The sequence below is a fragment of the Lissotriton helveticus genome, chromosome 1_1, assembly GCF_964261635.1.
Source record: "Lissotriton helveticus chromosome 1_1, aLisHel1.1, whole genome shotgun sequence".
Taxonomy (NCBI): domain Eukaryota; kingdom Metazoa; phylum Chordata; class Amphibia; order Caudata; family Salamandridae; genus Lissotriton; species Lissotriton helveticus.
Genome location: NC_136057.1, coordinates 552562065 through 552588319, shown reverse-complemented (window position 1 = coordinate 552588319; position 26255 = coordinate 552562065). Strand labels below are relative to the sequence as shown.

Below are 26255 nucleotides of genomic sequence, written 5' to 3'. Positions count from 1 at the left end.
TAACACCTTGCTGCCCAAAATCAGAAAGCAAGTATAAGGCAGCAAAGAGTCTGCCTAGAATCAGACACCTAGTATGAGGCAGCAAGGCGTCTGTAGCCAGGAGGGGGCCAGAGAATAGGGATCAGGTGCCGGAGGACCATGAGATAAACATTTTAAAGTATTTTAAAGTATTTTAAAGTATCAAGACCAATACAAGCATCCTATGTACAACTGTCTGATGCTAAGGGAATGTAGGACAAGCGGCAACCCCGCGTGTTACAGAGTATTGCTAATGTCTAGTCAAATGGTAGCCAGGTCATCTGGGGCAACTGGGAGAGTCAGTCACCGGGAAAGGGCAATTGTAATTAAATCCTACAATGGAGACCACAATATTAGACAGAAGAGGGCATGGCCTAAAGTAAAAAGTGAGTGTAGCAAGAGATGAAAAAAGTAGGACAAGATAGACTAATAGCTTTAGTCCAAAGTTATAATAATATGGTCCAATCCTCCACTTTATTAGTACTATTAAGATGTAAATCCATTTGATTTCTTCTTTATCCAATAGTGGTGTCACTTCTCCACCCCTGCTCGGCGTCTTGATGAAGGATATAACTTGCTATTGAAGGGCAGATTCAGTGCGTTGTTTTTCCCAAAAATGTTCGACTGGTGATGGAGTGGTGACCTTACACCTGATACGGCTCCTGTGCAGGCAGACTCTAACGTTGATTTTCTGTGTGGTTTGCCCAACATAGACAAATTTGCAAAGACAAAATAACGACATATACTATGCTATGGGTATTGCATTAGGAAAATTGCTTAAACATCCTCATATTGACATGCAGAAATTCTTTCGATTCAAGTGGTGACCGACCAACAATGCTGTGTCCTAATTTGTAGTGCCTAATGAGAGGAGGTAATCGCCATAGGTCATTTATTGAGTGTTATTTTGAGGGAGGGCAGTACACAACAGATGGTTACAAAAATTGGCTTTTTAAGTGTGAGGTAACCTGCTGCATGAAGATTTTAATCCTTTTTTTACATTTAGTGACCTGATTAGATACAGAAAATAATGTTGTTACACTTACAATTTTAGTGTTCTCTGTTGTGGGATCCGGTGTTAATAACATTTCCAAAAAGGCAATACAATGCCTTTGTAAGGAACTTCACAATAGTCCTTTGATATAGCTTCTCAAAAACAGTTTTTTAAATAGTTTCCCTACTTCTATGAAGAAGTGTGTTTAAAGCATAATTAGTTGCATTTAATTCTCAAAAACTGACTGTATGGAAGGGAGTCATGTAGTGCCCATTCATTATGACTACAATAGGTACAAAACACGTTCCTCTCAGTAGGCTTGTGATGGAGCATAGTGTATAGTTCTCCCCATTATGATTGGATTATGAGGTCAAGGAATGCTATTTCTGAATTGAGACAGTGTGAGGCAAATGTATGCCCCTACCAGTTACTATTTAGCCAGCCCTTAACCCTTTAGGTGCTGCCGTCGGCCAACGGTCGTCACGGGCACTACCTCCCCAGTGCTGCGTGCGACCGCTGGACGTCCAGTTCAGCACTGGATAATGGACAGCGCAGCACTGGGGAGGTTTGTTTACTAGCTCCTAAGGTGTTAAAGAGACTTAGCAGAATTTGAGCTTCTTTCCAAAGGAGGAAAACATCATCAATATATCACTGCCAACATCTATATGTGATTATGGAAGGGGTTGAAAGAAGTCCAGATTGTTTTGGACTCTAAATGGTCCATTAATAGAATGGCAAACCCAAAGGCTGGCACTGGCCATGAGTCAGGACTGCATGGACTGATGCCAGGCAGCATCCTATTCATGTCAAGGCCTTCCTGGGCACAGAATTCAAACGTTGTCCCCACTTGGCATTTCTCCCTTGGTCAATGACCACACCGGGACCCCACTCTTCAGCAGCCCTCCATCATCGATCTCTGCTTTGTAACCAGTTTGTAAGCTTGCCTCTTTGGAAATTCGTTGACAACCACTTTTTCTTCATAACTATTTTTAAATTAGAAGGTAATCTTTCCACTGGGATGAACTTAGAGTGACCATATACCCAAGTTTGGCACTTTTTGCTTTTCAAAAATTCATATCTCCAGTTCTACTTATTGTTTTTTTGTCATTTTGGTATCATTTAATGTATTAAAGCGTGCCTCTAAGTTAAGCTTCACTGCTTTGTGGCAAGCTACCAGAGGATTAGGCACAGGATATTTTAATGACCTCAGTGGTTCACATTTACTAGGATTGTGAATAATATTTGAAATGGTTTTTCACACCTTCAACTAATACTTCAATTTGTTACAATAACCACTTCTACATCTTGTGCATACTCTATGATTCACCCAATTGATATAAGTGTTATCTCCGACAGGTCCAGAGACAATTAATGTCTCAAGAACTATGTATTTACAGGTATTCTTCATTATTCCGAGCTCAGTCTTAATTCCATTGATATGACTGTTATGAAGCAGGAGGACATCCCACTCACATAAAATGTGTTAAATTAAAAACTTGTCAAATACATGTAAGCCCGTTCTGATGCCGCAATTGTTGCCATTGTGAAGTGTGGAGCAGGACCAGGACTCAGAGTCCTTGGCTCCTTCGCAGCCTGCAACCGTCACCACTGATGCCAGTAATCCATGCCTGGAGGCGCTACTTAATCTTGGGCGGGCGCCCCCAGTGCGGGAAGCCCGTTCTGGTGCTGCAATTGTTGCCATCGTGAAGAGGGAAGTGGGGCCAGGACTCAGAGTCCCAGGATCCTTTGCAACCTTCAGCGGCCACCACTGACGCCAGTAATCCATGCCTGAAGGCTCTACTTAATCTTCGGCGGGCTACCGCAGCGGCCGGGCAACCCCTCTTTCATGTTGAAGCCATCATGGGTAAGCGCAAACTCCCTTGCTCTAATGACCTGCTAAAGACGAAAGCAAAGGTACCTCTTAATTGTGCCTCCATTATGTCCTACCTAACAACTGCTGTGGGCGCTATAAAAACCAAGATCCATAAAGTAGAGGCGCAGTTGGGTATGGGAGTTGAGACAGTCTCTAGCAATTCCCCACCATTGGCAGCTCCTTGTAGCATAACCTCAGGAATAGATGCCGTTGTTGACCCTGTAACAGGGATTTGTGACTCTATTCAGGCAAATAATAATGTGTTGAACTCACATCAGGGACAACAACCTGGAGTTGGTGGAAGTCTGGATACAAACACTCTTATGGCATCAATAACAGCCCCCTACTAAGAAAAGGAGGAAGAAAGGTGTAAAGGCAGGATCCAAACAAAGGAACTGGCAACCCAGGAGGGGTCTGGGAGTCATTTTACTATCAGGGAACAGCTGCTTCCATATTCTACTACCACAGCCACAGACCTAATTTTAAACTACATTGACACTCTTTTTGGGACTGTTAGCGAAGAGTTAATTAATTGTGTGAAGTTTGGGGTAGATGGCATAATTAATAAGCTGTCCTGCTTAGTGTGAGCATTAGATAGTGTGGTAGGTTTTAATGCTTTGCCCAGGGAGAAGGGTGAAAATGTAATGTGTAGTAAATCATCCAGTATCAACAATATACAACACACATATAAGGTGACACCTTTGGTGGAAGATTGCCCCAGTACTCCTTATTGAAGGCCCCGGAAGTCCAATGAGCTCACCTCAGGAATTAAAATAGGTGCCAGACAGCTGGATAGTAAAGGAACACAATGAAGGCCTGAAACCAGGCTTATGGCAGGATCTAGCAAATTACAAGGGTCTGCTAACCACATAAGGCTTCACTTACCTCCTGAGGCCACGCCATTGGTAACGGTCTTAATAGGGGTACAACCTTCTCAAGAAAAACGTTATGGAGCCCATTCGTAAAGTCAAATTCAGTGTAAAACACACTCTGAGGGAAGGTTTAAAGCATCCTCACATATTTTAGTAGCTTGGCGGGTAGGATGGGTTGGTCACTGTCCCAAACAAGAAGAGGGAGATAATGTTGCTGCATTACCATTGGGTTTCTTCTACCCGCCAGAAATGGCTGTGTGGGCAAAAAACCCAAATGCTCTCTAAAGAAAAACACCAGGAGAAGGAAGTCATGAGATGTGTGCTAGAACTAAGACCAGTGGTGGGCATCTTGCTCAGATGAGGATGAGTGGGCAATCCATAGCCCACTCACCTTTGGTGGGTGTCGCAAGAGAAAGCGCTGTTGAAAGTGGTTGTAATCAGTAAATAGATTCACCCCGTTGAGTCAGCTGGATAGTAATGACTGACCAACCATCTGTTCCCCATACAAAGGCAGGAAGTTGGTAGCCGCAGGGAGGAAACAAATAACCCGACCTGGGGAGAGGAGTCAAGTAGGGTAGGGCAAGTCAAAATACTTAGCTGGAATATTGCAGGGCTATGAAATAAAATGAATGATTATAAAGGAGTAGCAGTGGCAATCGATCAAATGTCAAGTAATAAAGCTCCGGGGCCGGATGGTGTCCCGGCTGACCTCTTTAAAACCAATGTAACATTGTGGTCCAAAATATTAGCCAACGTTTTTAATATGGCCTGTAAATTTGGCCTGCCTAAATCATGGTCCCATTCAGTTATAGTCCTGTTTAAAAAAAAAGTGGGAATAGAGGATACCCACGATGCTATAGGCCAATCTCACTGATGGATTCTGCAGTGAAGGTTTTAGGAAGAGTGGTCCTAGGCAAACTCACTGACTCGCTAAATGACACTAATAGTCTCTCATTTACAGTATGGATTTAGGAAAGGGAGCGGCACCACTGACTAGTGTTTAAATTTGCTTTTACTGGCCAGGAAGTATATCATTGTGAAGAAAGGGATGCTTAATTTGGCATTCAAGGATCTCTCCTCGGCCTTTGACCGAGTAAATAGATCCAAACTATAGCAATTGTTATTCAAATAAGGTCGGGACAAGAATATTGTAAATTTCCTGGCTGATCTACATCGGGACCTAACAGCTACAGTGAGATTTGATCAAAAGGGCAACCTTACGCAAGGCATCCGTATTATAAAAGGAGTCAGACAGGAATGCATCTTATCCCCACTTTTATTCACTTTATATATCAATAATCTTGACTCAGTTTTAGTAGGAACTAGTAGGGACATTCCACGTGTGGGGAGTGGTTAATTCCGGCTCTCTTAGATGTGGATGATGCCGCCCTACTAGCTAGAAGAGGAATTTGCCTACAGCAACCTTTAACTACCTTCGCCAATTTTATGAAATCATTGGACCTAGACCTGAATTTTTCTAAATCTCACACAATGATTATCGGTCTAAAGCCCTGAAAACTTGAATTATGGCTCTGACATATGGAGATACAGAGAAGTCAGAAATATCCAAATGGTGGGAAATATATTTTTAAGAAATTTGCTATCTGTGCCACAAACAATATCTTCTTATATAATCCACCAAGAAACCGGTAAAGGTTTCGTGTCAGATCTGTTTGGAATGGCACCTTTACTTAAATGGATAGCAATTTAGATAAACCTGGAGCTAGGAATAAATTGCGAAACTATTCGCCATTGCCTAGCACTAGATAGGGCAAGTAGCATCCATCCCATGGTTGCGCTACTTGAAAAGGGTTGCAATTCAATTAGGAATGCCAGAGTTATTTAACTCCCCAGAGAAATTTTTAAAGGTAGATATGCGGTGGGCTAAAAATACTTACCTGCAGTTGGCACAGATGGAAAGAGAGGCCATGGAAGTGGTAAAACCATTGATATGGGCACATCAATTGTTATCAACTTCGTGCACAATTGAACCCTATATAAATGTAGTAACCAATCAGCATCACCGTTTCCTTTTAGTGAGGTTTATATTTAATCAGTTGCACTTACTTCTCGCTGAACCAAAGGGATGGAAAAAGATTGAGGACCTGTGTGCTTGTACATGTGATAATTTCTCTATCCAGGACTCTTTGCACTTTGTTTTATTCTGCGAACATTTTTTGCACATTCGGAAACGGTTCATCCTACCTATTTTAAGGGGCAAAGGATTTTTACACGCTAGATCTGCTTTGATATATCTACAAATGTTGATTAATGTCGGGGACATTTTTAATATAGCTGGCCTTTTAACTGCAGCGGTCAGAATAAAGAAAAAGAGAAGGATAGTTAAGAATTAGAACACTTTGAATCATTTTTAAATAGTTGTAATTAATTATAATATGATTTTTTTGTATATTGATGATTAAGATGTATGTTTACTGTATCTTGTTAGTGTTTGTGCTACTTTAGTGTTTCAAATCGTTTCTAAGTATTATGCTTTTATGGTTTTAATTAACCGAATAAAGTGAATTTAACTGACTGTCTTCATTTGAGAATGTATTCCACTTTTGATTTGAGTTTATAGATCTTTTTATTCAAATACCCACTAGACACAGCTATTAAAAAATTGGAAAAAAAATCATCCACCTAGCGTACCACTTTTGTGCATAACCGACAGAGAAGCGTCAAAGGGCCTCAGTCAAAAAAGTCCTACACGTCGCAGTAATTCCTTATACTCAGTAGAAGCTTGACATAAACTGCTGCCATCTTTGAGCCAATCACAACCCAGAAATTATTACTTTGTATCACAACTTCACAACATGAACTGTTAAACATTACATTGTTATACTTACAGTAAAAGTGACGGCTGCTGCTTTGACAGTTGCTCTATATGTTTTAAGTATTCTTCTGTTTGAACAGTGTTACTTTTCTGTTCAAACTTTGGTTTTATGAAAGTCTGTTCCGCTTCTGGAAAATTAATCTGCAATACAAAACAATATGTACGTGATTGCGATTAATGTGCTTATTACAATCATTGTGGGCCTAAAAGTAGGCATTCTGCTTCCAACAATCGGTTTCTACCGCAAAAAAAAATAATCAGACAAACATCAGGAAATAGCAGCTAGTGTGTGCTTTGAGTATATCATGATGCTTTCAAGTTACAACAGTACTTTTTTTCTTTGTTAAACACATTTTTATTGACTTTTATAATAAAAAGCAGTACAGAGACAATGGGGAGGGAAAAGAATAAGATCCAATCTCAAACAGCTGCACGAGGTATACAATAATGTGACATTCATAAATAAAGATGATAAAGACAGGGAAACTCAATAGACACAAATCCAGTACATATGAAGCAATAAAAGCAGTTGGTATCTGGTTCTGTGGATCAAATAGGACTGGGTGAAGTGAACCAGGTGGAACTGTCATTTGTATACTATCTACGAGTGTACCAAAGATGTCATGAATAAAAAAGAGAGAAAGAAGGAAAGAGAGGGAAATGGGGGAGGTGAGTATTAGGGCAGAAAGTGTAGTGTAGTTCCTATATTCCCAATAGGCTCTGCACATTGGAATAATATAAACAGCAGTGTAGACATAGGACTGAGGTCGACTAGGTCTCTACTGACTATATTAGACTTAATTAGTTTTGCCAGCTAGCTCAGAGGTCACTAGAAACTTTCTCGAATGTTCAGGAAAGAGTTAACTCTCCTGATTTAGACAAGAAGGGATTAGCTTCTGACAACCATATAACATGACAACTTTGCTCCCTCAGAATAAAGAGTGTGTCTCTAGAGTCGTGTGAAAACAATAGACAATTATTTCACTCAGTCAATCATGCATACTTAGTTTCACCAGAGTGCAGAGAAATAGAGAGACGGGCGTTTTCAATAAAAGGTGTTATTTATTGAGCAGTCTTCTTTCTCATGCAAGAGAAATTAATTGCCACAATTGCAATACTTATCATAAAGTAAAGTGCGTACAGTAAAAGGAGTATTATGAAATAATACTGTAAAAGCATTGATATGGTTTCTTAGCCATATGATACTTTAAAATGGATAAAATATATACATACATAAAAACATTGACTAACGTCCTCAACTGGTGCTTCTAATCTACGCCTACCCCGGTGTACCTGACCTAAACCTAATACGTGTGAAAGAGTAAGTAAGTTGCAGTTTAAGTTAAGTTGGTTTTTGCCAAGGATCTGAATCAAGAATTGTCTTAAGGGTTTAGTCAGCTCCGTACCTTGGTTCTTAGAATGAAGGAGGTCTTGTATCTCTCTCTCAGGACTCGATATCCCAGCAACCCGCAAGGGTGGCTTGAAACACTGGAGCTGGATTTTCTCGGCTGGAGAAAAAGACAGCGTCTTCCTCGGTGCGTCAAAAGGGAGGGGCGGCTTCCTTCGGCTCCTCGCATCAGCTAGGCTTCCGGGCAAGTAGATAGCCGCTCTGCTCCAAACCACCGTGTGTTTGCTTAAGGCAACGTAGGTATATTTATAACTGAAAGGTGCCGGGTTTGACGTAAGGTTGGACATAAGACGTCACCAAGAACTAACAGTTCTTTCTGACTCTAGGAGTTCTTGTGCAAATCAAAACAGGAGCAGGGGGATTTCCCGGGCTGCTGGAGGCTTGGTTTGTTTAAAGAACGCGTTGTACTTTCTAGGAGAGTAGTCATGCCGTATTTGGACTGCCTGGGCTATTACTAAATATGGATATGATTCTTATGCCTTTATAAGGATATTAATTATTATAGCCATAAAGGGCATAAATCGTGAATATCAAATTAGGGTCCTAGATAGAAACACAACAAAAGGAGAGGGGGATTCATGTGATACTGTGTGCATTCATGGGATACTGTTTGCATGGAGCCTCCGCGAGTTAGAAATCATAAGAGATGTACTGATTAGTGGTCAGAAGGTGATTACGAGATTTCCCATTCAGAGGTATGTTTGCGAATAAAGAGGTCAAGCGGATACCAAATACCCTGAAAGTGGGGGTGGGCAACCTCTTGTATGAGATTGGTTGATATGTGTACTACATAGATAGGCTACCCAGGCTCACCATGGATGATAGGGTACGTTATTGGAAGATTTCTAGTCAAGCAGCATACTTTTAATAGCAATGGTGAGGAGAAAATCAAGGAGTGATAGATCCATGTCTGGGGGCTCAAATTGAGGGTCAGCCATCTGTGGTCCAAGGAGGATGATCGTAAGAGATAGTGGGATAGGTATTCTAAAACATTTCTGAAACTGTGAAGACACCTCCCGCTAGTAGGGTTGTGAATGAGTGCAGGAGAAGAACATGTGCTCCTCATTGCCGGCAGACGAGTCACAGGCCCAGCATGTATTAGCATCCTTCAACTTTAATCAGAACAGTTTTGCTGTTGCCCATGCGGTGCACTGCAAAGAGTCTGTTCTGGGTTAACAATGGGATCAGTTTATGCTGAATTAGTTTGGAGCCTACCCCAGACCATGTGTTTGCATCTGAAGGAACAAGGTTATTGACGAAAAAATAAGATGACTATTTCTGTTGTAAAGGTGAAGTGTGAAAAAATCATAAAAGTCTAGATTAGACAAATTATGTTGCTGTTGAAAGTACGAGTGGGATAGGTATTCTAAAACATTTCTGAAACTGTGAAGACACCTCCCGCTAGTAGGGTTGTGAATGAGTGCAGGAGAAGAACATGTGCTCCTCATTGCCGGCAGACGAGTCACAGGCCCAGCATGTATTAGCATCCTTCAACTTTAATCAGAACAGTTTTGCTGTTGCCCATGCGGTGCACTGCAAAGAGTCTGTTCTGGGTTAACAATGGGATCAGTTTATGCTGAATTAGTTTGGAGCCTACCCCAGACCATGTGTTTGCATCTGAAGGAACAAGGTTATTGACGAAAAAATAAGATGACTATTTCTGTTGTAAAGGTGAAGTGTGAAAAAATCATAAAAGTCTAGATTAGACAAATTATGTTGCTGTTGAAAGTACGAGAAGGGTAGCGGACCAGAGTTATCATAGAAGTTAAAAATCGCAATCCCTTTGGCAGCCCACAAAGGTACAAGCTCACGAGAGTTGGAAGTCATTTGTTTTTTATTATACTATAGGGACTCCATAGTTGAGGTACGGATAGTAGTTTTCTATATCAAGTCAATGGAGAGCATTGTGGTTATAGAGTCCTTGAAAATGATATCTGACTGAGAGTAGTATAGTGCAACATATTCTGGGTGGATGAGAGTGGGAAGGGGTGGTATATAGTGGCCTCAAACCCGAGCCAAATAGGTTTGAGTACAGGGTTAGGTGCAAACCATCTTGCGAGGCCAAGTACGCGGTTTGATAGGTCGCCCAATCCGGGAACATAAAACCGCTAGCTTTCCTGGGCATTCTCAATTTCTTAAGCGCTAATGGGTGTTTTTATTGTCCAAAAGGAAGAGTGAAACAGCCTTACCAACATTGCGGCAAAACTCTGGGGAGAGGAGGGTGGGAAGCATTCCTGATGAAAAGTTAATTAGCAGTGAGACCATCATCTTTATGGTTTCAAGTCTACCCCACCAAGATATCTTCTTCAGGGACCATGTCGCTAATAAGTCTTCAATCTTGATTAGAGTTTTATCCTCATTGATGGAGACAGACTGTCTAAGGTTTCTGGAGAACCATATACCAAGGTATTTGAGGGTGGATTTCCATTGCAAGTTAGATGAACCGCCTATTGCAGGGTGACAGTGTACATTGAGTGGTAAGGTCGGCATTTTATCCCTATTCAGAGAATAGCCAGAAAAAATTTTGATATAAGATGGAATGGTGGTGATGGTGGACTCTGAGGACTTAGGACCAGATGTAGGTCACCCTACACCTGTCGGTAACGGACGAAATCACTGAATTTCGGCCGTTACTGAACGGTATTGGGAATTTGTATTGTAGGAGCCCCAAAAATACCGATTCGGTAAATAAGAATCGGTAAATACCGAATCGGATGTGACCGATTCGGTATTTACCGATTCGGTTTTTACCAAATTGGTAGATGATATGTAGCAAGCACATCTAAGAGTGCTCAAGTGCATTAAGGATTCAGTATTTACCACCAACTAATAGTTGGTGGTAAATATTGAAAACCTTAAAAAAAGCAATGTTGTGCTTTTTTCAACTGTGCCATGTGGTAGACATACATGCCCTTAGGCATGTATGTGTGCCACATGTGCACCCATGCACTATACAGGGGTGCAACAGGGTGTCAATTTGACACCCTGCCACCCTTGTAAGTCTACCCCCTATTACTAATTCGGTATTTACAAAATCAGTAATTCTCATTCATTCATATGGGCCTCCAGGCCCGTAGGAATGAATGGGGAATACCTAATCGGTAAATACCGAATTAGTATTTACCGATTTTTACCGATTCTGTAACATTTACAGAATCATTAGCTACATATCATTTACCGATTCTAAAATCCCGAATCGGTAAAATTCGGTATTTTAGAATCGGTAAATTAAATTTACCTACATCTGGCCCTAAGTGAACATTAAAATGTTGTTAGCATAAGCAGCTGTTTTGTATGGGATATTATTAAAAAGTATGCCATTAATATCCGGTGAAGTGTTTAGCATTAGTAACAAGGAATCAATGGCTAGTAAGAACATCAACGGGTGTAAGGGGAAAACCTGGAGTGTACCTTGAGGAAGTGTAAAGGGTTGAGACAGGAATCCATTGTTTCTAATTGTTGCATAAGGGCTGGTGTAAAGTGCAATTGTCATCTTAATAAACTCATCACAAAGGCCGAGCCTCAAAAGGATGGCTCGATATACAGCCAGGAAACTTTATGAAATGCTTTTTTCACATCTAGGGCAATAGCCACAGACCGCAGAAAAAGCATGTCAGAGGCCGTCTCAATAATGTGAGAAAAAAAATGGATGTTATCACTATCACCTTTGATAAAGCCAGTATAGCAGGGTGAACTAGTGTGGGAATCAAGGGGGATAACCAAAATGCCAGGATTTTGGCATACATTTCAGTATCCATGTTATTAACCCCTTCGATGCTTCTGTCGGCCAACGGCCGTCGCAAGCACTACCTCCATAGTGCTGCGCACATCAGTTGGCCGACGCGGCACCCCCCAAACTCTGCTAAATCGCCGCACCGCAGCGGAATTGTCGCCGCGGTGAAGGAAGACCAGCCTATAGTTTTTTGGAACAGGATGATTCTAGCCATCCTTGGAAATAACCACAATAGTAGCTTCTAAAGCAGTACCTGATACTGCACCAGAGGTAGAAAAATGAGAGAGGGTCGATTGTAATGGTGGCATGATTGCACTAAGAAAGGTTTTGTAAAACTCAATGGGGAATCCATCGGGTCCCGGTGCTTTACCAGTGGGATAGACCCAATGGCCTGTGCAATCTCCTCCTTCGAGATTGGACTGGTGAAGGCAAGATGGTCAGTGTGCAAGATTTGCCTAACGGACAAGGAGTCCAAACAATTTAGACAGGCATCGAGTAGTGAGTGGAATGAAGAGGTGTACAGCTTTCTATAAAAGCGTTGTAAAGTTTTGAGGATCATATCAGTTTAGGACTGGAGAGTGCCCTACTCGTCTTTAATTTTTTGGATGATTGCAGAATTGCGCTTAAACTTAGGGTAGGCTGCCAAAGCTTTACCAGCATTATTTAGGTAGAACAGTTTTTGTCCTTTTTGGGCATGTAACCAAAGGTGGGCTCTTTTGCTGAGGATGACATTGAGCTCATATTTGAGGCGTTTTAGGCATGACAAGGTGGCGGGTCAATTTTGTGTCGATAGGACAACTCTGCTGCTTTAATTTCTGTGGTGAGTTCGTCAACAGAATCTGTAATGATTTAGGGCCCGATGTAGGTAATCCCAGATTACCAAATTCTTAAATACAGAATCATACCGATTCGGTATTTAAGAACGGTCAAATGGGATGTAGGTAATTTTTCATTGAAAATTACCAAATCGGTAAGTTTCGGTAATTACCGAATCGGTATTTACCGATTCAGTAATTGCCATTCATTCCTATGGGCCTGGAGGCCCATAGGAATGAATGTCAATTACCGAATCGGTAATTACCGATTCGGTAAGTGGGGGAAACATTGAAGTGTGGCAGGGTGTCACTTTGACACCCTGTTGCACCCCTCAATTGTGTATGGGTGCACCTGTTGCATACATACATGCCTTAAGGGCATGTATGTCTGCAACATGGCACTGTTGGAAAAGCAAAAAAAAAGTGCTTTTTCAAAGGTTTTTATTATTTACCACTAACTTGTAGTTGGTGGTAAATAACGAATCCTAAAATGGGAAAATCACTTATTTGGGTGCTCCCTACATATCAGGATTCGGTAATTTACAGAATCGGTATTTAAGAATTCGCTAATTTACAGATTCCTTAAATGACCGATTCGGTAAAATACCGAATCCTTAAAAAGTGCCACCTACATCTAAAAAACCCAATACCGGTCGGTAAGGGCCGAAATTACTGAATTTCGGCCGTTACCGACCGGTATTTGGCTACCTACATCGGGCCCTTAGTTTTTACGATACATGCGGCTGATACCTAAGCCCCTACAGTTGCATTTCATGGAGTCCCAAAGATTAACTGGCTAGGGGACTTTTATTTAATTCAATGTAATACAGTACCTCATTGTTAATTTCATTAGTGGCTTGCCTGTGTTCTAGAATTTCTAGATTCACGTGTCATATTTTTTGAGATGGGGTGGTAGGATGAAACTGAATCTGTACTGAAACAGCTGTATGGTCTGAAATAGTTATGGGTTCAATGTAAGTAATGTTGGAGAGGGTGAGAAGAGTAGGGTCAAGCAAAATATAATCAATTCTGAAGAATGTGTTATGAGGCGATGAAAAAAAGGTGAAGTCACAACCAGTGGGATTGTGAAGTCGTCAAGCATCTGTTTATGAGCGGAGCATAGGGCGTGAAGCGCTTTACATGATTTAGGGATTCTATATCAGAAGGCAGATTGCCTGTCCAATAGTGGATCCAATGTAAGATTAAAAAAGTTCCACCAGTACTTACTGCTTAATTAATTTATTAAACAAACAGCAAAGGCAAAGGACGCAAGACTTGAGTTATTCTCAGGCACTGCTAACTATAGCTAATTAGGTATGATACTTCATCACCATTATATGAAATTATTTTATTCAGAAAATAGATTAAAATTACATTTTCGCAATAATTCTAATAAAATGAAAACAAATATATAATCAAAATGTCATTGTTTAAATACGTATCCAAAATATTTAATCTTACAAAAATAGAAAAAAATGCGAACTCTCAACCCTTCACACTCGCACACACACACACATCCATCCAACTACATATACAGATCAATTAGAACATGGGGTTTGAGCAGCCAATAGATATGAGAGGCTGTACAGACTACGATCAATCCTGTTATACTGTAGCTGAAGAACCAATCGTCCTTCTAAAAAGTATCAACTTAGGTTTTGGTTATTTTGATTATCTTGGTATGATCTTCCTTAGGACTGAACAACCAACAAGTACAATAAACCACATGCAGGGGAGTCCATCGCTAACAATATTAAATCTAAAACTAGAAATATTAAATAACCTGAAAAACGGGTACTAATCAATCAAGAATATTGCACCTGTAGGAGTAAAACGTAAGAGAATGTGCTAGCTGGGACACTGATATAGGCTCAAATCAAGGAAGAACAGCTCACACCTAGTTAATAATCGGACAGAACCTCAAATATGTGCTCAGAAAGAACAGAGGATAGTCATTATGCTCATCAAGCCCAGACCTGGGTCCCATACTCACAGTGACCGAAAGTGGACTGGGTTGCTTATTATGTTTTCCTTCGGATGGGCACTAACGTGACACCATGGCATTTAATGTTCACATGAGGATCACGGTACTGATTTTCACAAGGCTGGCCTCTGTCTCAAGTGGCATAGCGGGCACAAAACACACAGGAATATGGCCCCAGCAATCACCAGTGGTTGAGATTAATTCAAATCCATCACATTTTTATTTGTTTAAATTGAAGACTCAAGTACGATGGGTGTGTCCAGATATGGGCCCAGTGTTAACTGTGCTATTGCACTCTATCTGCACCCTACTGATGACACCCAAAGAGGCTAAAAATGTCAGTACAAATTTGCATTGAGTGGGTCTCAGTTTACAGTAATAATAAGTGCAAAGTGATGGACGAGATGTTTCCCCATGCAGCTCCATTGAGTGACAAGGGTCAAAAAAGATACACCAACCATGGATGCTCCAGCCAAGTTAAGACTCTGGCTCGAAAACAGATAGACGGTATGCTATAAATTGCTGGCAAGTCTTGTAGACTACTGCTGTGTACAAAGATCTAGCCATGCTAAACAAACGCTCGCCATTGTGGATGATGCACTATAAAAACTATTTTAATGCCTCCCTAAAATGGATAACACTGCCAAGAGGGCATTATTACTTCATTAAGCAATTGAAGCAATATTTAAACTGCTCTTAAATTTGCCCAGCACAGGAGATTACTCAAATTGTTATGTAGCTTTTGCAGAAGTAGACGCCTATGTCAATCTCCAATGGCATCGTGACTATAAATAATTCATACTCAGGAAAGCACAACAAAATGAAGGAGAACCAATATATAGTTTTATATATGCCTGTGCAACCTATCCAGTACTTACACAGATGAAGATCCTGCCAAGGAAGTGAGAACACAACTAATACATACATTGGGGAGAGGATGTAGCCCTACGGCTAGAGCGGTCGACGTCGAAGCTGTGGAACCGGATTCGAGTCTTGGCTACAATGCTTAACATCCTGTGATTCTGGGCAAATCACTTAATCTACCCGTGCCTAAGAAAAATGAATGTGTCCTTGTGTAACAAAACTGCTGCTATGTAAAGCGCTCTGATACCTGATTTCTCTGGTCTAGTTCGCGCTATATAAAACTCCCCATCGTTTGTGCAATGCCGACATACTCGGGGAACCACAAATGTTGCTAGATGCCTGAACACATCCAAAATAAAGGAAAAAATCCAATGTAAAAATCCAGTTTGCATGCCATGGGATAAGGCTAGACCTATTGTTATTATAATTTTGTGGACTGTTGGAAGGGGCGATGAGGAAGAGCCACCGATTATTTCTCTGTAGGGGGTTGTGGGGGTCCGGTGCCCCTGTCATGGCCCTGGCACTGCAGCTGTCTGTGCGCCCAGTCCCTCACGACGTTGTGTGTCACAATGCCCTCCTCCTCCTAAATTGTATGGTTCTGAGACGAATTCGGAAGGGTAGGAGCAGCCGCAGGTACTGGTCATCTAATGATTTTTCTGAACGTATTATTAAAACACCTTCCTGAGCGCCGCCCCGGCCGGACCCCCTCTTCTGGGGCCTCCACCTACGCTCCCTGCACAGGGCCACCATGAGCCTAGAGCCGGCCCTGGATGCCATTCTGTTGGTTGATAGATCACAAGAGCTATCAAATGCCAGAGCATATAAAATGAAATGCACACTCACATGCAAGATAGGGGTGGGTGTCACTCACACCATTTTCTGTAGCATAATTAGATGTAATTAGAACACAATTAAGCAAGATTATGCGGAAATACGCGAGGAGCATAATCAAGCATTTAGGGGTTTTTTCTACTGCAAAATGCAATGCAAAATGGACCAGAGGATGCATTTAATGCTAAGAAAATATAGCTAAATGTACAGTACATGAAGCGCAGCAGCAACATATGCTCTATTCCTGTGCTCTTGTGTAGATATGATTGGTCCAAAATACGCTGAATGAAAGATTTCTGAGCTATTGTGACTGGAAATTTAAATTGTATTAGGGACTCTGAGGCAAGGATTAGGCTGTGCTTTCTTCTTTATTTTTCTCCAGCAGCCAAACAGAAAACAATAATTGAAACTACATTTCCCAGCAAGCGTAGGGAAAAAGAGCAACATGTATTCATCCGGTAACAGTTCAGTACAGTCCACAAAGTCCTGCTTCACTGTTCATGCCCACTCTTTCTTCCTGTGATGCATGCTGTTCCCAATGGAGAAATCATTCTTGTTTAGTTGAGTCAATACCTATTAGAATAAAATATTAAAAGAAAGCACGTGGTACGTGAAAGGTCGTACGCCCCCACAACAAAAGCTAGTACTAACAAAAGAAAAATATGGCCTACATTAACACCAAAGTATCAAATAAGTAATCTAATTTTAATACACATAAGGAATCAATACTTACTAGCAATGAAAGACTTCTTGGAGATAAGCTACTGAGAGTGGGATGTGTCAGCATAATCATTAATCTGAGTTTCCTAGTCAGCGGGGGAGATGTAAAGATTAACAGTCCGCCCACTCCTCTTCGTATTGTCCCCAAAGAAAATATATTAACGGTCCTCAGAAGGCGAACAAGCAAGGGAAAGAGGGAAGGGGGAATGAATAAAATATTAAAGGACAGCCACCATAGACAGGACGACCTTCTAGCCGAGTCTGCACCTGAAGATAAGGTTACCAGCCGAGGATGACCAAGGAGGGAGCAGCCTGCAGGGTAGGGGAGAAAGGACCCTAGAGATACCAAACAGGGCATTCACTTCCCAGCATACCTCCCTCCTGCTATGTGTCTCCCTTATCTGATACTCATGCAATCAAATACACACATTCAGATTAGGTTGTCTGTTCAAAGATAGAGTTGGAAGTCTTTATCCAGCTTCATAGGGTAGACTTTAAGACATCAAAATGAAAGAAATAGCATCCATAGTCCAGAGATAGCCTCTCTAAAGGTATGCAGGAAATAATCTCATTCTAATTAGATAATAAACTAAGTATAAAACATGAGCACGTCTTCTCAAGGTAGCTTTACTTGCATAGTAATGCTGCGTCCGTGAGCATCATATCAAAGTCATGTAACAGAAATGATCTTTGTCCTGATTTCATCAAAAATATGGTAATTACAGTCCCAAGAAGTGATATCAAAATTATAGAATCCAAGGAGTAATGAGTGTGTCACTATGGCGGAATGGAAACAGTGAAAAACAATGCTCACGCTGGGAACACTGCGGGAGCCATACCTTCGTGCCAAAACTGAATCTCCAGTCCGGAACACATCCAAAATAAAGAAAAAAATCCAATGTAAAAATCCAGTTTGCATGCCATGGGATAAGGCTAGACCTATTGTTATTATAATTTTGTGGACTGTTGGAGGGGGCAATGAGGAAGAGCCACCGATTATTTCTCTGTAGGGGGTTGTGGGGGTCCGGTGCCCCTGTCATGGCCCTGGCACTGCAGCTGTCTGTGCGCCCAGTCCCTCACGACGTCGTGTGTCACAATGCCCTCCTCCTCCTAAATTGTATCATTCTGAGACGAATTCGGAAGGGTAGGAGCAGCCGCAGGTACTGGTCATCTAATGACTTTTCTCGACGTATTATTAAAACACCTTCCTGAGCGCCGCCCCGGCCGGACCCCCTCTTCTGGAGCCTCCACCTACGCTCCCTGCACAGGGCCACCATGAGCCTAGAGCCGGCCCTGCCAGCCGATCTGAGGGGCCCGCTGTCACTACCAGGAAGAACAGCGGCCAGCGAAGCTACAAAGGCAGTGTTATCTCCGCATATGGGTAGGAAGTGACCGGCTCACAGGTAACAGCCACTGCAAAGGAAAACAGTGAGATGGCCAATGTTGAGAGGGCCGCTTGAAGAATATCCAGGAAGCAGCAGTCCTGACCACACCTTTTATGGAACATTAGAGTTCAGCGGTGAAGACCGCCTGGTACTGGTAAATTAGGTCGATAAACAGGGAGCCATACAGTCTATGAACACATCAAGATTGTCAAGCACCGAACAAGTAAAAGGGGGAGGTATTTAATCCCCCATAGACCACATGACTACAAGATATAAGCTGAGGCGCGTTACACCGTCTGAGACTACTGGGACATGTAGTCCATTTCATGCATACCTCATGCATTCTCCTTCCTGACTGTGTTATATTTTATGGGCTGTTTGTGGGTTCTGGTAACAAAGCAAGGGTTCGTGACAAGATGATCAACATAGGCCTTACAGGGAGGGATCATCCTCGCCTCTGAGCCCTGTAATAGAATTGAAACTTTCTGTCATGGTAGCTGGGAGATTTTTCATTCTATGTTTGGACCGGAGGCAAGGTTTATGCTACTTTAGAGCTTACTGACTATTAATGCATCAACATCTTTAACTGATTAAAACATAAAACTTCTGAAATGTAGAGTCAGAAGGCCAGTCTGACACATTCAAAATGTCTTCAAACTTAGGACCCAGTAGAAAGGATCTTAAAGCCATGGGGCCTCTGGCAGAATGTGCACCAAATATCTTGGTAGCGTTGGGGGGTGCTAGGGGGCGCACTGCGGGATGGCTGCCTAGTGAGGCGGCTCCGCCGGTCAGGGTCACTGGCAATAAAACCCTCGTTGTGGACTTTGAATGAAATTCTGTCAACGTTTATGCTAATTGGAACGGCCAGTCCCCAAGATGACGATAACGAATGACCTGTAACACGCTGCTGGAGCCAGAAAATCGACTTTGAAAGATTGGCGGCTGGTGAGGTCCAGAGCGCACAAGATGGCGGCGCCCTGAGACTGCGGCGGCTCGGAGCTTGAGCGGACCACGATACTGCACCACAGCGCGTACGATGCGGTAAATTGTGCTTACAATTTGCTCCCCAGAACATCAGATGGCTGTACCCCCATTGGAGTGCTCTATATGAGCTGGCAAATGCATCTAAGGCATAATCAGCGAGCTGTATGGTATACACTTACAAAATGGTGGATCGCAGAAACGGAGGAATGACAGAGGACACTTTCTGCTAAATCCCCAGCTCCTAAATGCGTGTAAGTAACAGCGCTTCTTTACAATATTGGTCAGCCCGCCGCTCGCCAGTTTACTTCGCTATACAGCACCAACCGTGTAAGAGCGTATTCAATGCTGGCACAGATTGAGGTGTTACCGCGCGTAAGAATCCAGCGGCGATATGCTGTGGAAGTGCAGTCTGATTACAAGGCTTGACAAAAATCACCTATACTGCTACATGCTGCCGTGCATACACAGCCTTTTCCTAAGATGTGCAAGATGCCGCGATCAATAGGACTTGGTAATGCAGCAAAATGAAGCCCATGTCGTGTAATGTATCGCAGTGATCATTCCAACTGCACCTAATGAGATACGCTCCGCAAAGATGTAACGACTGCCAGTCTGGTATGATTGCAGTGAAGATAACAGTACATATGGTGTGCAGGCAGTGTGAGGGAACGTCTATAGTGTACTTGTTCAATACTCTGCATCCATGAAGCGAATGAACAGACCTGTAAAAATAAAATATTGTGTGCTGTCTCCCATTATTTCTACCGGCTGGCAGTGCCCCGCGCAGGGGAGCTGATGCTATTGGACTGGTGGCGCGGCCTGGGCTGAACCTGTGCTGCTCCGGGGCATGACATACCCAGGGCACGCCACACTAATTCTGACGCCATATACATCATTGTAAATAACCATCAGCAGTATCGTCAAATATAAAAATGGGCAAGCCTGATAGACAGCAATCAAAACTGACATTTGAAACAAAATGACAGATCAAGGGCACAACTGCGCACTCTGACACTGAATTTGAAGCAGAAACTGTGCCAGGTAACGCCATGGAAAATCTTCTTCAAGCCATACAGCAAAGTCTGCAAGACATCAATGGGAAACTAGATTCCCTTGCTCAGCGAATTGACAACATGTCGGCAAAACTAGACAAACAGGGTGAACGTCTGGATGAGGCGGAGAATCGGATAACTGCAGTTGAGGACGAATCACATGCTACTACGAGTAAGGGTGAAGACATGGCAAAAATACTGGAGGTAATTAAAAAAAGGCGGAAGATTTGGAAGCCAGGTCCCATCGTAATAACATCAGAATTACTGGAGTCCCTAAGTCCACAAACACTGGAGACCTACGTAGAGGACATGCTTCGTGAAGTATTTGGCTCCAATAACTTTTCGTCGGTCCTGATAGTGGAGCGTGCACATAGATCCTTGGCTCCAAGTCCGCCGCCGGGCGCCGCCCCTTGACCTATTGTCGCTCGTATCCTCAATTATCGAGATCGTGATGCAGTATTGAGGATGGCGAGAGAGAAGCAGCAAGTCAACTACCTGGGCAACACGCTAGTATTCTACCCGGATTTTACCATGTCAGTCCAGCTAACACAAAAGGACTTCAACCCTGCAAAAAAGAAACCTCGTGACCTAGGTATTGACTATGCAATGCTCTACCCAGCCAGGCTGAAGGTAACATGGGATGGTGGTACTAGCATCCACCAGACACCAAAGGCGGCACAAGATTTCCTTAAGAAAATAGCCAGCAAGCGTAAAGAGCAACATCGAACTGAACAACAGCAGGATTCAGAGTGAATTGGATTTGAATATTAGACAATCCTTGTGTTAATCTTAATACAGACTGTTGGGAGATATTTATCACCTATGGCAACGTACAACGCCGTTGGAACACTCATGCCGCCTATTATATACATTGAACTAGAAGTAGTTGGTTGTCCACGAGATATTACGGTCGGGAATGCACGCTGTCTATTTCACGTATGGACCAATGTGGATTCACGGCAAACATGTGTCTGAGTAGCAACTTGAAGATAACGTGTGACAACACAGACTACACAGGTGGTACTGTATGTACTACGCATATACTGTCCTGTTACAAGAGGCGACCTTGGACGCTGAGTTGCTGTACATCACTGGCAGAGATTCGTATTTACTGAACTCTGTAGACAGTAGTTGTTATGTCATTGGACCATGATGTGTTAGCCGCAAGTCCTTTGTATTGGGTAGGAACGTATTGATACTAGGGGAAGAAAAGTGCACTAAGAATTCTATTGCTGCTCTATTGGTATCAACTAGTGTGGAGTTGGATGTAGCCTTTTTGCATTCTCCTCTTTTTAGGCCCTCACGTTGAATGGTTTGTTATACTGTATGACATGGGCGGGGGAACAGGCGCTCTCTAATATCATACACTACCCAGATGTGCTAATTATATGCACAGGTTATGCCAACATTTTTTTGTTCTGGTAATATTAGATCTGCATTTCTAATGTATACCTGACCACATCCACTACGATGGGTGTAGTTGTGTGCACCTGGCGGACCCCCTAGGCAGGAGTTCCCCAAGAAAGGTTTTTGTTATACTGTTCTTTCAAGTAAGGGTATGGATTTGGCATGGTTGGGATGCTGAAGTGGGTGGGGGGTGGGAGGGAAAAGGTTGGTTAATGTTGTGTAGACTGTGGGACTTGAGAGACATCGCGGATATCCAGATTCACACCACAATGTTTAATGTCGCTGGACTTCTATTACGGAACACTATATGCACAAAACACGTAGATAGCAATATGTCACGCTATATGTTAATAACTAAGTATGGCTACTACTAAACTACGTCCACTACATCTAAATTTAATCACTTAGAATGTCAGGGGGCTTAACAACCCCAAAAAAAATTGACAAATATTTACATACTTCGACAGGCACCATATCGATATTGCCCTCCTCCAGGAAACACATTTTGCACCTACTTGCAAAAGTAACATTGTGCATAAATGGGCGAAGTCCATGTACAGTTCGTCATACTCTTCATACTCTAGGGGGGGTAATGATCTTGGTCAAAAAAGGGACGCAATTTCATGTAGAAAATAATATAACGGACGCCCAGGGTCTCTATATTATTATCACAGGGAAAATAAGGGGGAAGCGACTAGCGTTGATCAATGTCTATGGCCCCAACATAGATGACCCAGAGTTCTATCATATAATTTAGCGTAATGACTCATCTGACATGACTGTAATTTGGGTGGGTGATTTCAATGTTGCACTGAATGACAATCTAGACAGATCAGGTACTACAACACAACCACACCGAGAGGCAGTAGGAATGAAACAGGACATTATGTCTGAAACACACCTCCATGACATTTGGAGAGCACGTAATCCGGGGTGTATGGAGGCTAAGCATTCTTCGGCGGTGCACAATAGCTGGTCTCATAGACTACTGGTTGGGTACCAAAGATGTAGGGCTTTGGACGCAAAATATATGCCATCTACCCAAAACATTGTCGGGTCATAATCCTGTATTGCTGTCCATAATAGTACCACATTATGTACCACTCCCCCATATCTGGAGATTCAATGCAAAAGCGTTATTAGATCAGGCGTATACTAAAGCTATTAGTCAGGTCATCACTGAGTACTTTGAATTAAATAAACCCACCATTGAGAACTCCGGCATACTCTGGGAAGCCTTTAAGGCTACCATTAGGGGAGTATGTATAAGCACCAATGCAGGTATATTAACGGACATACGTCTGCAACTCAGCATGCAGGAGGCCACACTAAACAACCTGGAGCGTGAATACGAGCGCACTCAAGACGCAAAGATATTGGGTAACATAAGGGTTGTAATGTCTGAATATCAGACATTCGCAGAGGATGAGCTTAAATATATCTCAAAACAGCAGGTGGCAAGGTCCTAAGGTGAGGGGGGCTGATCAGGTAGGGTATTAGCTTCCAAAATTTGTCGTCCACCACAAACAGTTCTGGCAGTCAGGGATGCCATTGGGGAGGTACAGCGTGACCCATAGGGGATACTGCGCGAATTTATGAGAGCATATAGCGAACTATATAAGTCACAACCCACTGCACCACCCTCTGAAATCATGGAATATCTAGAAGTTGTGACAATAGCATGGCACTCAGACACACAGAGAAACTACTTGTCCCTACCAGTAACAGTGGAAGAGGTAACTGAAATTATCAAATCGCTCCCATATGGTAAAGCACCAGGCCCTGACGGCTTCTTCTGTGAACTTTATAAAGCATTTGTAGGCCAGTTAGCCCCCAATTTGGTTCAAATGTATGGTGATGCCCATGACCAGCAAATATTAAATCTTTAACATATTTAAAGCCCAACAAGGACCCAGAGTGTTGCAAATCATATCGACCGTTGTCCCTAATTAACGTGGATACAAAGATTTTGGCCAAAATCCTTGCTGTTCGACTACAACCGCTAATGACTAATATCATCTTACCGGATCAACATGGGTTCATACCTTCTCCAGCGGCAAATCATAACACCAGAACTCCCCCCCAACACAAAGGCGGTTGCAGTTCTATTAGATGCTGCAAAAGCATTTGATTCTATTGAATGGTCATATCTCCACACTGTTTTATGACGGATGGGTTTTCCATCCATCTTCTTACAATTGGTGCAAATTCTATATACTGAACCTACAGCTCGTATTAAGGTTAACAACTACATATCTGAGGCTGTTCCAATTGCAAGGGGAACAAGGCAGGGATGCCCATTGTCCCCCTTGTTATTTGCGATAGCCCTTGAGCCGCTTTCATGTAAGATCCGACAAAAGCATCACTATTCAGCATTTCAATTTCCGCAGAGACCACTGCATATATCTCTATATGTGGATGCTATGATGCTATACGTGTGGGATTCTGAGACTCACTTGGCCCCCCTACTCAGGGAATACATTAAATTCGGACGTCAATCTGGTCTTCAAATTAATTGGTCAAAATCTCTCATCATACCATTGACAGACACAACACACCCACACTCAACAGAGTTCCCACTAGAATGGCAATCAGAACCTGTAAAATACTTAGGGGTGTGGTATCATCGGGACCCAGAAGTAGTGATTCGCACAAACTATGGCAGGGCGATTAGTATCATGGAGGACAAAATAGGGCGTTGGATTCAATTACCCGTAACAATATCTGATCGGCTGGCCATTGTCAAGATGGTCATTTTACCCAAATGTCTGTATCTTTTTAACAATATCCCTATTACTCCCCCAGCAGCGGTATTTCGCAGGCTATCTGCAGTGGTGAATCGACTAATATGGGCAGGTAAGCAGGCCCCTATTGAATTGCATGTGCTTACATTACCTTATTCACGCAGGGGCTTTAAAGTCCTGGATTTTCTTTTGTATTTTTTATGTGCGCAAGCGCAATACGCGCATTAATGGTATCACCCAATCCCTTATCTCACTCACGTGGCCATTGAGGAAGGGGATGCACTCCCAATACCACTGACTGCTGTCATAACACATCGTAGACCCCCATTGCATAGTCGTGATATCGATACTATAGATACGACCAATGTAGCCTGGCGCAAGATGGGTAAACTGGCACATAAACTCTCGCCTGTATGCCCCCACATTACCACTACACCATCACCCAGAACTTTCAATTACCCAGGAAGAGGTGGGCATGGGTCTGCTGAAACAGGTGGGAATTGACACTATAGGTGAACTGTACCAAGATGGCACTTTTAGAACACCCGATGAACTTGCATACATTAGCAATCAGACACTACTGTTTTGCTTCACATATTACAGACTGCAGGGTGCGATCAAGAAATTATACCAGTCGTATCCTGCGGAGCCACCACAATTGTCGGCGCTACAGCTTATTCTTACCGAACCTCGCAACACAAACATGTTCTCTGAACTTTATGCCACATTGCAAGAAGATATAGCTGACACCACACATAAAGCGTTAAGGAAATAGAATGAGGGTTTAGACGACCCATTCACAGAGGAGGAATGGGCTGTAGCTTGTTCACTAACTGGTATGCTAACACCCAATGGAAACCTATGTATGGTGCACTTTAAGTACCTGCATCAAACATACTATACCCCGGCAAGGCTGTATAAATACGGGCTGCGCACAGATGCAAAGTGTCAAGCTGTAAAGCCGATATGGCGGATTGTATTCATTTAGCATGGTACTGTGCAGCAGTACATGAGTATTGTGTAATAATTGTCGAGATGCTGAGTGCTATGTTAGAATTTAACCTTATGTACAATATTCGTACGTGTTTGCTAGGTGTTGTTCCAGGTGTGCGTGCTTCTAAGCGCAAATTTTGCATCACTGCTCTGCTCCTTGCTAAACGCAGAATATAGCTATGTTGGAGAAGTAGAAAGGTTCCAAAAATCAAACAGTGGATTCAAGAGATGACATACTGACAGGCCCCCTTGCAAACATACGAGGAGGAATTGCCCACTGGCCCCAAACCCAGAGACTACTGGAAATACGTGGTTGACTATTTCTATAAGTACCAAGTTGATTAACTGTGCATAATAACTATACTATGTCATGAGACATCTTAAGGTGACATTGTCAAATTGCAATATACGGGATGATGGATGTTGTTGTACTATGGTAGGCATGTTATTTACATGTTAGACATTGTATGTCTTTGAAAATGCTAATAAAAAAAATATATCTTGGTAGCATTCTCAGCTTCCTACATAACCCAATGCAGCCACCTGGCTGGGGTAGGAGGAGAGACTGCTTTGTGCGGTTTGTATAATGATATCAGTAATTGTTTCTTACTCACAGGAGGACCCTCTGCTGTCTACTTTCATACGCTTTGATACATTTGACCACACACAGTTAAGGAGATTCTCTAAAGACAGGATAAGACACAACTCTAGAATTACACTTCGTCTGATTAAAAATACTAAA

The 26255-nt window shown here is 42.4% G+C and overlaps 1 protein-coding gene across 1 annotated transcript in view; it reads right to left on the bottom strand.

Moving 5' to 3' along the window:
- PIK3C2G (phosphatidylinositol-4-phosphate 3-kinase catalytic subunit type 2 gamma) overlaps positions 1-26255 on the bottom strand; it is a 2201800-nt gene that overhangs the window by 874167 nt on the left and 1301378 nt on the right. Inside the window, exon 16 of the mRNA XM_078674033.1 lies at positions 6607-6734. Within this exon, the coding sequence (XP_078530159.1) occupies positions 6607-6734 (128 nt within the window). The remainder of the gene's footprint in view (positions 1-6606; positions 6735-26255) is intronic.